The 14,711-nt window shown below is 37.6% G+C and overlaps 1 protein-coding gene across 15 annotated transcripts in view; it reads right to left on the reverse strand.

The window, feature by feature from the left end:
* NCKAP5 (NCK associated protein 5) overlaps positions 1 to 14,711 on the reverse strand; it is a 453,280-nt gene that overhangs the window by 112,593 nt on the left and 325,976 nt on the right. For all 15 annotated transcript variants that reach the window (XR_015289529.1, XR_015289528.1, XM_086898613.1 and 12 more), the window contains one exon: positions 2,298 to 2,447. Coding sequence is in view for 13 of the 15 variants with exons in the window: in XM_086898613.1 (XP_086754739.1) it covers positions 2,298 to 2,447 (150 nt within the window). In the remaining 2 variants the exon portion in view is untranslated. The remainder of the gene's footprint in view (positions 1 to 2,297; positions 2,448 to 14,711) is intronic.

The raw sequence follows: 14,711 nt of genomic DNA on the forward strand, positions 1-14,711 counted from the left end.
GCAGGCTTTTCCTTAGATGTGCACTGTCAAATACATGCATATAAATGTGTATAAAAGTAAATTTATTATATTTGTGCCTTTTTAGAGACTTTAAGAGAAGCTCAAGCAACAGGCCAGTGAACACAGCTGAGGAGGAAGAGGATGAAATAATTCTACAATGCCCTAACAGACAGCTTTTCATGTGCTACAGCTGAACGAGTAACAAACTAATAGGAAGAGATATCAAAAGCTTTCATACCAGTGATGATATTAGTGAAATTATATTAATAGGCATTAATGGATTAGGTCACAGACTCTGACTATTACTTTTAACAGCTTCTGTTTACAGGCAGTGCTCAGACTCTAGAGGGCACAGATGGAGGACCAACTCTAGCAAGCACTTTATTAGCCTTTCTGATTTCATTAATTCAGTAACATCTAATCATGTAAAGTAAGATTAAAGATCCTGACACCCACAGCACAAAATACTAACAAACAGTAATTTTTTGTTCCTTTTTAGATAGACTAATAAAATATTTAGAATAATTAGTCTGAAAATAAAAAAGAATTAGAACAGCTAATTGCATATAACTTAAAAAAAAGTCTCTTAACTAATAAACCATACAGTCTTTGACACTACAATTTATATTTGGCAAGAGAAAAATACAGCAGAAATAAATAATGTTAAACAACACACAGTTAACAACACTTTGTTTTGATTATATTGGATCACAATTAATGTTGGCCCTGGGGTTCATCTTTCTGCTTTGACAGCTCCTTACACTACTTTTTTAGATTAATCACTGAAGTATTGGCATTTTCCAATACGTGGCTTTGAGCAAGCCACTGCACAACACCGACACCGGTGAGGGGACGGCTCCACTGACCTTCCTGGACCAGATCCTGCCTGTCCCTAGTGCTACATTTTATATCTGGGCAATTGGCCACAAATGATAACTGCTGTGGCATTACTGAACACCTCCCTACCAACCGAGGACATAAAGAACTGCAAATGTCACGCAGACTGATTAAGAACGAGGCAAAGCAAACAGAAATTGTGTATTTTGGAAATAAAAGACCACGAGGAACCTGCAATCATTCTCCATCAAGAGATAAAGCGAGACTATATTAAATTATACATTTTTTTAGAGTTTTGCTGTCTGAAAAACTTAGCAGCATGTGTTTTTTCTCCCCAGGGCAAAATTAGAGTAGTTTAATATTATGCATTTATTTTACAAACAGACTAAGCCTTTAAAGTAAAATTGAAGAAGCTGCCTACACCTTTGAGATTTCAGATCCTGTATTTAGGTCCAAACAGGACTGATTGTAACTGTTCATATTTTACTTTTAACAAAGTCCTCAAGAACAAAATCACAGAGTTTTAATCTATCAAGAGTACAACTCAACCCAAAAATTATCACATAGAAGGGCCTTCACAAAAAAAAAAATATATAGGGCCAATGATAAATCTGTTGTCTACCAACACCTTACACAGGCAAAACGCCACTCAGATCATTCTAAGACATTCATTTACTCACACCTATAATGCTACATAGATGCTGGAACAGAAGAGAAGGGAGGAAACACTAAAAAGATGAAAAATGTGACTTTTTAGTGGTTAAAAATTAGATTAAAATATGCAGTCTTATTTATTCATAGTCATTGAAGCCCATACTTCTATCAAGGAGCACAAAGTTAATTTATATTATGGTTAAAGTTTTGCCTGCACCTTCTCCATGGCTGCCTTAGAAAACTTTAAAACTTTTCCTCTAGTTAGAAGCTACCACAAGGTGCACTATTTTGCAGATCCTAATTTTCCAGAAATGCACTCAAAATGTGGAGTGTGCAGTTCTCCGTGAGGTCTACAAGGAAATAGATTTTCCACAGCCTGGCAGTAAAAATGCTTGAGCTCTCCCAGGCAAGCAGTCCAGCAATTAAAAATGGAGCAATAAACTACACTGGAGCAAAACTAGTTTTATGACAGTTGTTAAACAACCTATATTATTCTTGCAATATTAATAATTGAAACAAAAAGAGTAAAACCAATTTTTCTTATTAAATGGTCTCAAAGGAATTAAAATAATGTATTAAGTTCCTTTTAAAGATATGTGATGCTCAGCATTAGAGAGGGATCCTTTTAGTGGTTCTAAGCTTCTTGTTCATCCTTGGTAAATGAATTGTAAAAGAAATACCCCATAACATGAAATCAGGTGAACTGTGAAAGATTAGATTAATACTACAGGGTGATTCAGTGCCAATAAATGGATGAGGCAGGGGGAAGGGTGGTCGCTTATGTGTGAAACTGTTGTGCTGCTTACCTCCAGAGCTTTCAAACGCTCCAAGAGCAGTTTTGTTTTTTCCTTTTCCACCTCAGTGCTGCTGCTTTCACTTCTCGAATCTTCATCTGCCAGTGTGTGAATTTTTTCCATGCCTTCTTTACATCTCCTGCTGTCTTCTGACAGCTTTTCCTGAAATGATTTTTTAAAAATGTCATTACCCACAGGTGCAAATGAAGCTAACTATGCAAATACCTCCAATTCTCCCTTGTATATGAATGAAAAAAAGACAGAGGAAGTTGCTGGTGACATGATTAAAGAACTGAATAAGTGGAGTCACCAAGGGTCTGTGACACATGCTATGCTAATTCTGCAAGTGTATGTACAACTTAACTGCTACATCTACTTCAGATTTTTAAAAAGCAGAACTCATCATTTCTTTAATAACTTCCATTTTCTTCTTTAAAAGTTGCAATGAACATTGCACGTAGCTTTCAATGGTAGCATTTTGCCACTGAGAGATAAAGCAGTTTATTGAGGAAAAGTTAATGTATGTTCATGCCTAATGTACTTCACCTTTCCTCATCTAGAGCTAATATTGGAATTATTGAATAATGGGCTGAGAATCAAGCTGTTACCAGATGAATACTGATTTAAGATCTGCTCTAGCACATAACTGGAGAGATTGAGACTGACAACAAAACTTTCAGGAGTGCCCCAGTCTTTTTCTAGTCAGTCAGCCTGAGTTGTTGTCAGCTGCAGCTGCTGAGTTTTACCAGAGGTCTGCAGAAATTACAAGATTGAACAGTGAATCCTTCTAACTCCAATAATTATCTGTCCAAGCTCTCTGTCCACAGAGAAAGTGAGATAGAGAAAGAAAACACCAAGACCACAAGCAGGCAATATAAAACATTGCCCAAAATGACAAGGGAAGAGTAAGGGAAAAAAAAAACCAACATTCCAGAGATGTTGGGAGTGAACCCTCATTGGAGCACAACACTGGAGGGACAGGCTCTACCTTACAAACCACCTTCTCTAATTACATGAGCAGATGCAGTCTGACAACTCATGAGCAGACTGAGAATGGAAAATGTGAGGTAAACCAACATTAAATACTGTATGTCAAAACAAATCTAGAGAATTCCTCCCATGAGCATCTAGTCCTTGTCACAAGCCTTTCTCATAATTATGTACAAAAGCTCAGACATTCATGGGCTCTAGGTTGCCCCATAACTGAGATGTTTTCCCCATAACTAGACAACATGTACTCTGTCTAAGCGAAAAAGTGTGCATTTTCATGAAGAACTGATCCAGCTTGAGTAACTGTGCAAATACAACTGTTTGAGAGTTAATAGCAAGGCATTATCTTAACCAAACCCCATAGAGGTAACTGAAACAATGTATTTTTAAAATATTAACTAGCTTAGAAATTGACTATTACTATGTTTAAACTTTAATCAAGAATTAGTTTTATATGATATGGGCTTAATTACTGAATACCCTTACACAAACCATGAAGCAAAGATCTCAATCTGAGCCCCAAAACATAGATGTCAAAGAGCCATTCCATCAGGTTTCCAACTCACTGCTACCCTAATTACAAAGGAACTATAAATATATACTACATATAAATATACTTGGGCTTTGTTTTTTCGTGCTTGCTACTCACTGATGCAACAATCAAGTAGCTGTAAAAGAGCCATTAAACCATTTTTGCTTCAAGTTGCCCTAAGGAGTGCATTGAGGTAAAACACTTCAATGAGCTCAGGGGAAAGATATGACAAAGGTATATCTCTGATGCAATTCAAATACAAACTATTATTTTTAGGATGGAATGTGACATGAATTGGATGTGGCTAACAATAGAAGAAAATATAAATATAAGCACAGGGTCACCTTTCCTGCACAAACTCAGGGCAGCAATTTCAAAGGACAAGTAGAAGAAAGTACAGGTTATGACATTTCATTACAGAAAGTGGAATGCATCTTCTCACAGAGTAAATCCCAGCCACATAAAATGTAACCTGTTCATCTTCTAATTACAAAACTAGATGAACTTTGCACACTAGTGGCTAAATCAGGAGCACACATCCAGTTTTACACTGACACTTACTGCTGTTACCCCAGCCTGGGTGTTGAAGTACAGCACACATAGCTCCAAAAGTAGTTTACTACTGAGCAATAATAAATGAGTTTCAGCATTTCAGCCATGGAAAAGGTGCAGAACAGAGGAAAGCTCTTCTAACCTTAGAAACTGTGCTTAGATGGGGCACTGCCCCATCACATTCACCAGTTCCACCTGGGTGATGTCCAGTGAGGGTAGAGTGGAAAATCCACACCCGAAAGCAAACAGGTATTTGTAAAGCACTTTTTGTGCTAAAAGTCAAGCCCCTAAAGAGGGAGGATGGAAAAGGCTTTTGGAAGTGTGCAAAAATCTGGTAATATCAAAGGCAGCTGAGTGCTGGGGGAGGAAGGAAGGGACAGAGATCTGCCAGAGGAAATGTGCATCTCCTGTGGAATGCTGTTCAAATTCTACAGAGGGTTCTGGAGGGAGCATGCTCAAAGCAGCAAACTATGGGGTAAAGCAGCTAAAGTAGCCTGGAGTTCGACATTTTTTGTGTTATCTCATATAAAGAGCATCCTTTGCCACTCCTAAGCAGTCTCTGTCCATGCCTCACATACTGCACAGTCACAGGCAGGCTGTGTTCAAACTGAATAACAAAATCCTCCCCAGGTCCAAAGTCCAGCAAAGGCAGAGTAAGTGCTGTCCTGCTGATCTGTTTAATTTCTGGGAAAAGGTAACAGATGGATATGGTGTTCTGGAAGTAAAGCAGCTATTAAAAAAAAAAAAGCAATAACTCTGCTCTGGGTCTCCCCAGACGAGTGAGTTTAAGATACGTGTCTGTACCATGAGAGGATACAAACACAGCAGCCTGATGAGAATTCTGCAGTAAAGGCTCATCTACTTCTCTAATGCTCTGTGTCAACAAAGAGACAATAAAAATATTAAAAATTCAAATCTTACTGAAACTAGGATTATGCTGCTCACTGTAGACCCATTCCCACAGAAATTAATGAGAAACTTGCAGTGGAGTCCCACATTGTGTAACCTTCTCAGGCTGGTTTCAGCTGTCATTGCTCTTCTGAAACCAACAGTACTCTGCAAATCGTAAATGACATCCTGCCCTGACCATTATTTCTAAGTATTCAGTTTGCTCCAATAAATCAAACAAAGCAGTTCACTGGCCATGAGCCCTTTGATGAAACACCATGGGCCCTGTGGCCAATAGCAAACAAGGGATGGAAACAGTCCCTGCAGCCCAGGAATGGCAAGCTCTCCAGGATCAATGGAAAGATATAAATCACTAAAGACATTGATCTATGAAGCTGTATAATGTGGTGGCCTGACAGAGACTTATCAGAAAGCTGGATTTCAGTTAGCTGATCTAGGAAAGAGCAGGATAATATTTCCTCTTTCCATTAATAAATAAAGTAAGAACAATAAATTTAGAGAGCAGAAAATCCACCTGAAATTGTAAATGACAATTTACTGGAATTTGTGGAATGTAAAGCAAATTTTCTCTCTTCTCTCTTCCACCTGCCTTTCAGAATATTGAGCACAGAAGTGTTTTCACTGTTGATAAACAGGGAGTAACTGTAATGATAGAAAAGATCATAGAGAAGATTTCAAAAGATAAGAGAACAAACTGGCTGTTTCAGAAATTACCTCTTTCTTCATCCCCAGAAAGGCAAAAAGCTGCTAACCCTAACACTTAGTCATTGGGATGTCTCTCCTCTAAAAGAACTGTCACCTTTTCTAGGAAAAGTGTCAAAGCCATCTTTTTCTTAACTATTAACTATTATTATTAACTATCAATGAACTATTAATTAACTATTAACAGAACTTAATATGTTACTTTAGAAGTTTTATTGGTAGTACCATCAATTGTCTCTCCTTTGCCCTTTCTTCTTTCTAAGATGCTTTCTAGGAATAGCACCACACACATACACACATGGAAAAGGAGAGGAAAAAAGAGAGCTCACTTTAAAATATTTCAATTTGCAGGTATAAAATTTCAAACCAAGAAGAGTAAATGTCACAAGACACAAAGGAAAAAAAAAGTAGCTGGCAAAGATTATTCTAGAATTCCTTTTTTACAATGAAAGTTATGTTTAGGCACTGGACAATTGGCTATAATAATAAAAGAAGCATAATCTGATACTGATATAGCTGGATCTGGGATCTAGGGCACTGATGATAAACAAGCACTCTTTCACAATCACATGTGATAAAAATCTGATTGAACCAAACAAGAATTAAAAAAGATCAGCATCTTTGAAATGCTGATTTTCCCAATGCTGGATGACATGAATTGCTTGTCTGGAAAGTGATAAGTAATAATTAGAGATGACATCTTTGCTTGTAGAAGCTAAAGATCATTTTCGTGTGATAAACACAAGTCCTTCAGAGAAGTGAAGTTTTTCAGATGCAATGCAGTAAGGATGCCTCAGATACAAAAGTTTTCTATTTCAATTTCAGGTGTCAGATCGTGATGCCTGAGTGGGATCTTTTCTGAGTTCCTTTTAATTCTTCAACTTCTGAAATTTATTAGAGACTAAGGTTTTACAATGGTAACAACTTCAAATTCTTCTGAGAGTCATGCCTGCAATTTTCCAAAAGCACGCTTTAATCACACATTAATCGACCAAGAATAAAATATATGTAGGATATATAATTAAACAGTGCTTATGATTGCTCATAACCACTTAACTGAGGAAAAAAATCAAAAATATTCACAATGTAGCTATTAATTGCTCTTACAGAGAGGCAGTGGTGGTAACAGGCATCCAAGAATCCAGTCTATGTGGAACCCAAACTATGCTGATAACTCAGCACCTCAAAACACTTAGTGCTTTCTGTGGTGTGTCCAGAGCTCCCAGAGGACTTTCTAAATAAGATATTTACTGAACAGTTAACTTAGATTTCAGTGGTTGAATGTGGTTATCTGAGTATACTACACCATACTTCTAACACTCTTCCTATAATCAAGGCAGACTCTTCCCTCCAAACCCAAGGTGCAATTTACAGATCCATACACAGAATTGTTTATGTTTGCACTGCTTTTGGCTGGGGTAGAGTCATTTTTCTCACAGTGGCTGCTGCCTGTTTTGGATTTGTGCTGCCAACAGCGTCGACAGCACCAAGATATTTCATTAGAGCTGAGCAGTGCCTACCTGGACCCAAGGCTTTTGTGCTCCTCACCTCATCAGCGAGGGGCTGGGGGTGCACAAGGAATTGGGAGGGGACACAGCAGGGACAGCTGACCCCAAGTGACCCAAGGGATGTCCCAGAACATATGGCATCCTGCTCAGCAACAGAGGGAGAAGCTGGCAGGGGTCCACAGCTCAGGGACTGGTTGGACATCAGGCAGTGGGGAGTGAGCAGTTGTTTGCATTTGCATCACTTCTCTTTCTTGGGGTTTATTTCTCTTTGTTATTTTCCTTTCCATTGCAATTTGTTGTTGTTTTGTTATAATATTTCTGTTACTAAACCATTATTTTCTTGACCCCTGAGCTGTCTCACTTTTACCCTCCAGATTCTCTCCTCCACATCCTGCTGGAGTGGGGCTGGGGCTTGGTTGCCAGTTGCAGTCAAACCACAACAATATTTATAAATTGTGAAGGCTTTTCCTTGCAGGACCATTCTAAAGTCTTGATCCATTCTTAGGTGATGTCTTTACAGTGATATTTCCAGTGCAGACCTCCTAGTGTTCACTGTGAGCACTGTGAAATGAGAATTTCTAGACTGATGATGAGAAACTGTAGATGAGGGTTTATTTGTACTTTCATTTAAAAAGCAGCTTCAAGCTATGCACAAATAGCTCAGTCTGACTGCACAAGCTGAAAAAAGGCAGAAATTGCTCCAAGCACAGGCTTAACATTCCAACAAGTTTAAATGTGTTTTCCAGTGTCACCTTGCTTCTCTTTCTCACCAACCATGACCTCTTTTTCCTAAACAAACCCTTTCAAAATACTTTATAACAGATTTCTTTTAGCAAACCCTGAGATGTGTAAAAGACACTTATGTTAAGTCTAAGTGTGTCCTGCACAATTCTCAGTACAGGAGTAACCACTGATATCTCTGTGATCTGAATATGTCTTTTCCATATGCAACTTTAAATTTTTTTTTTCTTTATTTCCTAATGGGTATCCAATTAAACAGAATAACCTGGGCCTAAAAAAACCACAAACTAAATCATAACTGAGCAAATAATTTACAATATGAAAAAAAAAAATTAAAAATTACGTGCAACTAAAATTATATGCAATTGAAACTATCTTTGAGTATAAGGCTACAAATATGACTTCTGCTTTACCTTCCTTGCTCTTGTCTATGTATGCAGCTGTTTTCTCCTGCTTTCTTTTCTCCCACTGGAAGAGACTAAAATATAGCTTTGCTACACACAGCACATCAGTAAGTGTAATAATAATATATTTTTGTTTAGCTAACAGCTTTTGTTCAGAACAAGCTGACCAAAATTGAAGGAAAACAAAGGAATGCAACATATCACAGAAGTTTGCAGAAACATCCCAAATTGTTCATGATTTAACATTACCCTTGTCAGAAAAACATATTAGATTCTTATTTTTCATCTCTAGATTTCACTTACAAAGTAAGCAGAGCGAGCAGCAACGTTCCCTAGATTAAAGACTCGTGATGGATAAGAGGACCAAGTTCATACTTTATGTTTTTGATATGTGCCTCCCTCCACCCGTGTATCAATCTAAATGTACTCCACATTATTCTCCACTCAGAACAGTCCTCACCAGTGCAAGCTATCATCCCTGCTGAGCAGCTCTGCAGTAGCATTAATAAATTTCCCAATGATGTTTTTATTGGCTGTTCCCTGCATCAAAAACATATATTTCTTTTGAAAATGTTCTGATTGGAAAGGAGTGTGAGAGCAGAAAACCTCCAGAGTGCACCTGGGGATGGAGTGTACTCCTCAGAACCTGAGAGGAGATGGAATTCCTCATCCCCAGCTTCCCAGCCCAGTGCCAGCTCCTGTCCTTAGTGAATGGATATTCCTATTTCCAACATCACTGGTGCTGTCAAAGCCAGAATCAAGGACTGACCATGCTGCAGGTGACCCTGCCAGGCCAGGCTTTGGGCACAGCAGCGGCAGGACAGTGCCCAGGAGCTCCCTGTGCTTCTGCTTCCTTCTCAAAGGGAAAAGCCTCAGTCACATTGAGTGCCAGCAGGAAAAAAGAACTGTTCTAAGAAGCTGTTCCTTCTTCATATATCTAGATAAGGTGATAAAAGAATATTCAGTGTGATTTTTCATGTAGATACTCTCCTAGAAATTGGTTCATTATAGTATCATACCTACACTGATAATCATTCCTCCCAGGAAACCTACATGTAACATTTAAACTTTTGTGAAGGGGTTTGTAGGTATTATAGTAACTGCACTTAACTAAAGCCACAGCATTAAAATACCTTCCTTTGACCAGAGTAGAAATAAACCAAACTATTCTAAAATTCAAATTCAGTACATTTTATGTAACAGCAATTATGGCAAAACAAAATTACTCTGGATTTTGGTTGCTAGAAATAAGCCAGTTTTCCTTCCACAGTATTTTGGAATGAGATCAGTGTATTAACTGACTAGTTCTCACCATAAGCACAATTGTAGAAGCTGATCTAAGAAGTTACCTGTGGGATTAGGAAGAAAAAAACCTGGTATATTATTCCATTACCAGGTAATTTTTTTGTAAGTGCCAGGGAACAATTTCATGTCTCCCAGACTTGTCATGAAAAATTCTGAAAGATCAAAATTTATCTTCATGCAAAAATAAAAGGAAGGAACAAACATCCCAGATTAGATCAAAACTTCAACTTTTCAAATACATTATTGTAATTCAGATTAACTGTCTTAACTTTTCCTGATCAGAAGAGCACTTTTTTTCCAAAATAAATTTACTGGTGTACTGCTAAGTGAGTTCTTTTTTAAAAATAATTTTCAAAGACAGAATGATTGTGAATTCAGCATAATCTCACTTTTTTTGCCTCAGAAAATAAGCCAAACTTTAGATTTCTTTTAACTAAGCAAAATTTTAGATTTTTTTTCAACTTTTTAAAATTTAATAACTAGTGTTGCTTTCTGCTGGTTTGAAAATATCAAGGAAATTACATCAAAATGCAGAATGAACAGTATCTTTTATAGAGATGGGGAAGTAGAGAGAGAGCCATCCACCTGACCGTATATAAATTCATTAATTTGGGGAAATTTAAATATTTGTGTTGAGGCAATGGATAACTTTTGTGGATTCATTTCCAAAGTTAGAACCAGAAGATACAGCAAAATATAGAAACGCTATATAGAAGAGGGAAATGTAAACTAGAATTAGTCAGTATAATACAATCAAATCAGTCAATCTGAACCTCTTGATATTATAGATATCTAGAGGATGTGTGATGGATTAAAGTGGTAATATAATGGCACCTGTACACTGAAAATGTAGATCTGTATCTGGAGACCTCATCCATCCTTCTGCAAATTTTGTACTTTGGGGACTGGAATTACATTCTCAGAGCAAACCCCTGATGGCAAGAAACGTGGTCAGAGTCAGGCAAAGACTGTGGGTGACTGGATATCATCAAAGATCATGCAAGTGTGTGGGTAACTCTTGTGTAAATACAAGACATCCTTGTTTTGTTTTCTCTTTAATTTGACAGTTCTTTGTTTTGAGATGTAGCCAAGGCCAGATGGGACAGGGCTTGGAGCTACCTGGTCTAGGGAAGGTGTCCGAAGCAGGGGCTTGAGATGAGATGATCTTTAAAGTCCCTTCCAACACAAAAAACATGAAAGGAGAAAAGAACAGCTTGTTTTCTGACAAACAGGCACATAAATGGCACATTTCACTTATGAGACTTTGCTGTGTAAAACACAACTCCACTGCTGGGCTTTGATATCACGAACAACCAGGAAAGGAAAACTTTGCAACAAAACTGAAATTTTGAACAGTGTCTCAGGAGCACCATCACCTTCTTTTAGGGGTAGAGAACACAACTTCATTTTTGTTACATATTTATCAAAATCTTTGCATAGTGGTGGAAATCTACAAAAAGCCATAAGGTATTAAGTTGTTACTGAGCTAGCCCTGGATTTCTCTGCATGGAAAAGCAGTCCAACAGCAAACACTTGTGTCCTTGTGCTAGGATTTCCAGCAGAGCTCCCAAGAGTGCGGATGGCTCCTCTCTGCCCTTCTCTGTGAGACACAAATCTCCTAATATTTGCCTAGCAACGTATTCCTTAGCAGCTTAGGAGGCTTGGTACATGCAGTCCCCTGTGGGCACTTCCACTCCAGAGACAGATGTTTAAGGATATATATTCTCTTTCTGCAATAGAACTTAGCATTAAAAATCCTACGTGGATTTTAGCTAGGGAATTCAACTAGTGCCTTTTTTTCAATTCATAGTCATGCCCCATCTATAAAATGTTACATATCAATAGCCTGAACAATAAGCTTGTATAATTTTGTGTTAAGATAAAATTGTATTGCCAATAGTTACAGTTTTTCTTCTCATGAAAGAGCTGTTGACACCAACGGCTGTGCAAATTGGAAGTGACAGTCACAACAACTGTTCCACATTTGAGCAACACAAAAGGATGCAGACAAAAAATTGGGTTGATGTGGCCAACAGTGCCACCTGAAATGTGCCTGTATCACTTGTGTGTGTTCTTACCTCCCCAGTGTCACTGTATCATGTCTGTCCTGAGCTTTAGTGCTCACGTGGACAATTTCAGAACTACAATAAATTGTGAATGAACTTACAATAAATTATCTTCCACATCTATTTCGATGGCTCTAAGCTGACAAAGTCAAAATTAGTTAAAAACCCCTTAAAGTCTTTGAGTGATCTATAATCAGGTAAGACTAAGAAGAGGATCCAGCATTGTGATCAAACAAGAAAGTTTTTTGATATCCAGATCTCAAGGGCAAACTCAGGAAGGAAAGTCTGTGGGGTGCTTGCTGTAAAGCTTGGGGTTCAAGAACTGCACACAATTATTTCTGGGAAATACATGAGGTCTTGGTTTCACAATCTTATTTTTAGGTGGTCAATATCTCTTGGAAACACCATAAAGTTAATATATGCTAGAGTCTTTTAGTCAAACTTTAAAGAAATATGATGGTTAAGGCAATTCAAATAACATGCATTCTTTTCTACATTTATGTAAGCATTCATTATAAATTTTCCCTTTATTATTATGAGGAGAATTTTATTTACAATCCTGCTTCTTAATTCGTTTACCCAAAAGAAATCACATAACTCATCTGTAAGTCTAGCAAATTAAAATCCCATAGGGCATCTAGCTCTATAGAAAGAGTTAGAATATTTTGCTTTAAGTAAGAATACTGGCAAGACCTAACAAACACTAAACAAACACTAAAACACTGCATGCTTTAGGCTCCACCTTCTTATTGTTATTATTCTAACATTATCACTATGGAACATTTAAAGTTCACTAGGAAGAATATTTATTCTGGAGTCAGGCATATTGGTATTATAATAAGAACTCAATTTCATACATCCCAGAACAATAATTAGATTTGTTTAAAAAAACTACATAAACAATGTTCAACAGATCAAAAGCATTTATTGAGCAGAGTTATCTTTTATGACTATTCATATAATTACTTCAACAAAGTTCACACACTAAAACTAAGTCACTGCTGTATCAGAGAATATGGGAAATATCTTAATAAGTCACACTGGAAATCACCTCATTTGTCCCCATTTGTTATGAAATACAGACTTGTGAATCTGCAATAAAATCCCTTATTCTGCTGAACCAACTGATCATATAGTTTTGATCATGTCACACCAATCACAGACAAAATGTGAGATTCAGGATAAATTCTGTAAGGCAACTGATTGTAGAGGATGGCTTTCAGAACAGTCTTAGTAGTTATACATTCAATAAAGGTTTCTGTATGCATATGAATATAGCATATAAAATTTCATTTATGCTTCCTTCACAAATACAGGTTGATAATATGGTTATCATGTTCCCAAAAACCTGACTGCATCAGTGCTTTTAAGGAACATTACCTGGGTTTTACATTTGGTGTTTTTAAGGAACATTACCTGGGTTTTACATTCAGGTTCTATTCCTTTTTGTGAATTATGCTTATAAATACATCAAAAAAACTGCCTGAGTACATTTGGAGGAAAACAAATGAATTGTCTTTGTTCCAATATTGATGCACCCTGCTGCATTTGGACACAGCACTCAGTTAAGATTCATCATCTATTTAAATGGTATGCTTGTCCATGATTTCCACATAACTGTTTTCAGTAACATAATAATGATTCAGACAAAGCTTCATTAATATGTTTCTCAATATTAAAATGCTTTGTAAACATTTCAGGCCAGAGATTCTTTGCCAAGTACCTGTTTTGAGGAGGTTTCCAGGCACGAGCTGACTGTGACACGTGGTCACTGCCCAGCTTTTACTGCGTGACTGGGTTGCACACCAAGTGAAGCCATCTCTGACCTACATGGCAGGGAGCCATCCCAGGGCACGGGAATGCAGCCATTCCTCGAAATTCCCAGAAAGAAAAGCCATTTGTTCATGTTTGTCATAAAAGTGAACAAAAGGGATCTGAGGAAGAATGACTCAAAAAGCCATTCAGAAAAAAGAAGCCCACAACGTTCACAACACGACACGAATGTTGTGTATTTCTGACTGGTTTTACCAGCCACAGACTGGTGCATGATGCAGCAGCCTAGATATTCCTCCAGGACAGGAAAACCTATTTTTTCTGAGTCATGGATTAGGAGACAAAATTCATAAGCAATGAAAAGAGAAATTCATATCCAAAAATTGCATACTTGAAATATGCAAGAAATGAAAATGGCTAAAAATCCAGCTGAGTGATATCATCAGTGAAAATATTCCCAGGAACAAGAAGAGAACAGGAAGGGAAGGAAGCTGTTATGCATTAATATAATCCCATAGACACAGGTATGTGGGTGTTTTAAGGCTCTGGGACAGAAACAGTTTCACTCTGAAAGAAAGCAAACGTCCAGTTTGAGGCATTTCCCCAGAGTACCACCCACCAAATTCAAACAAAACCTTGAGACCAGAAAGAAGGGAACAAAAGGGGTTCCCTTTTTGGTGGAGGAGGCTGTTTGCTAGAGCTGAAGGAAAATGAAGAGCTGTTGTCACACCAATAACTGGGCAGAACAGCCTTGCTCTTTTGCTGGTCAGAAAATAAACCCAGGCAATATTATACAAAACACACCACAGTGCTCACTCTCCTGCCTGGCTGGAGACAAATGTCTATGTCAATATGGCCCAAAAGGGGAAGAAAACCCAAGACTATACACAAATTCTCTATTTTTTAAAAAAAAATAAATTAAGAAATAAATAAAAGACACTGAA

This window comes from Cyanistes caeruleus, chromosome 7 (genome assembly GCF_971803275.1).
Source record: "Cyanistes caeruleus chromosome 7, bCyaCae1.hap1.1, whole genome shotgun sequence".
NCBI lineage: Eukaryota > Metazoa > Chordata > Aves > Passeriformes > Paridae > Cyanistes > Cyanistes caeruleus.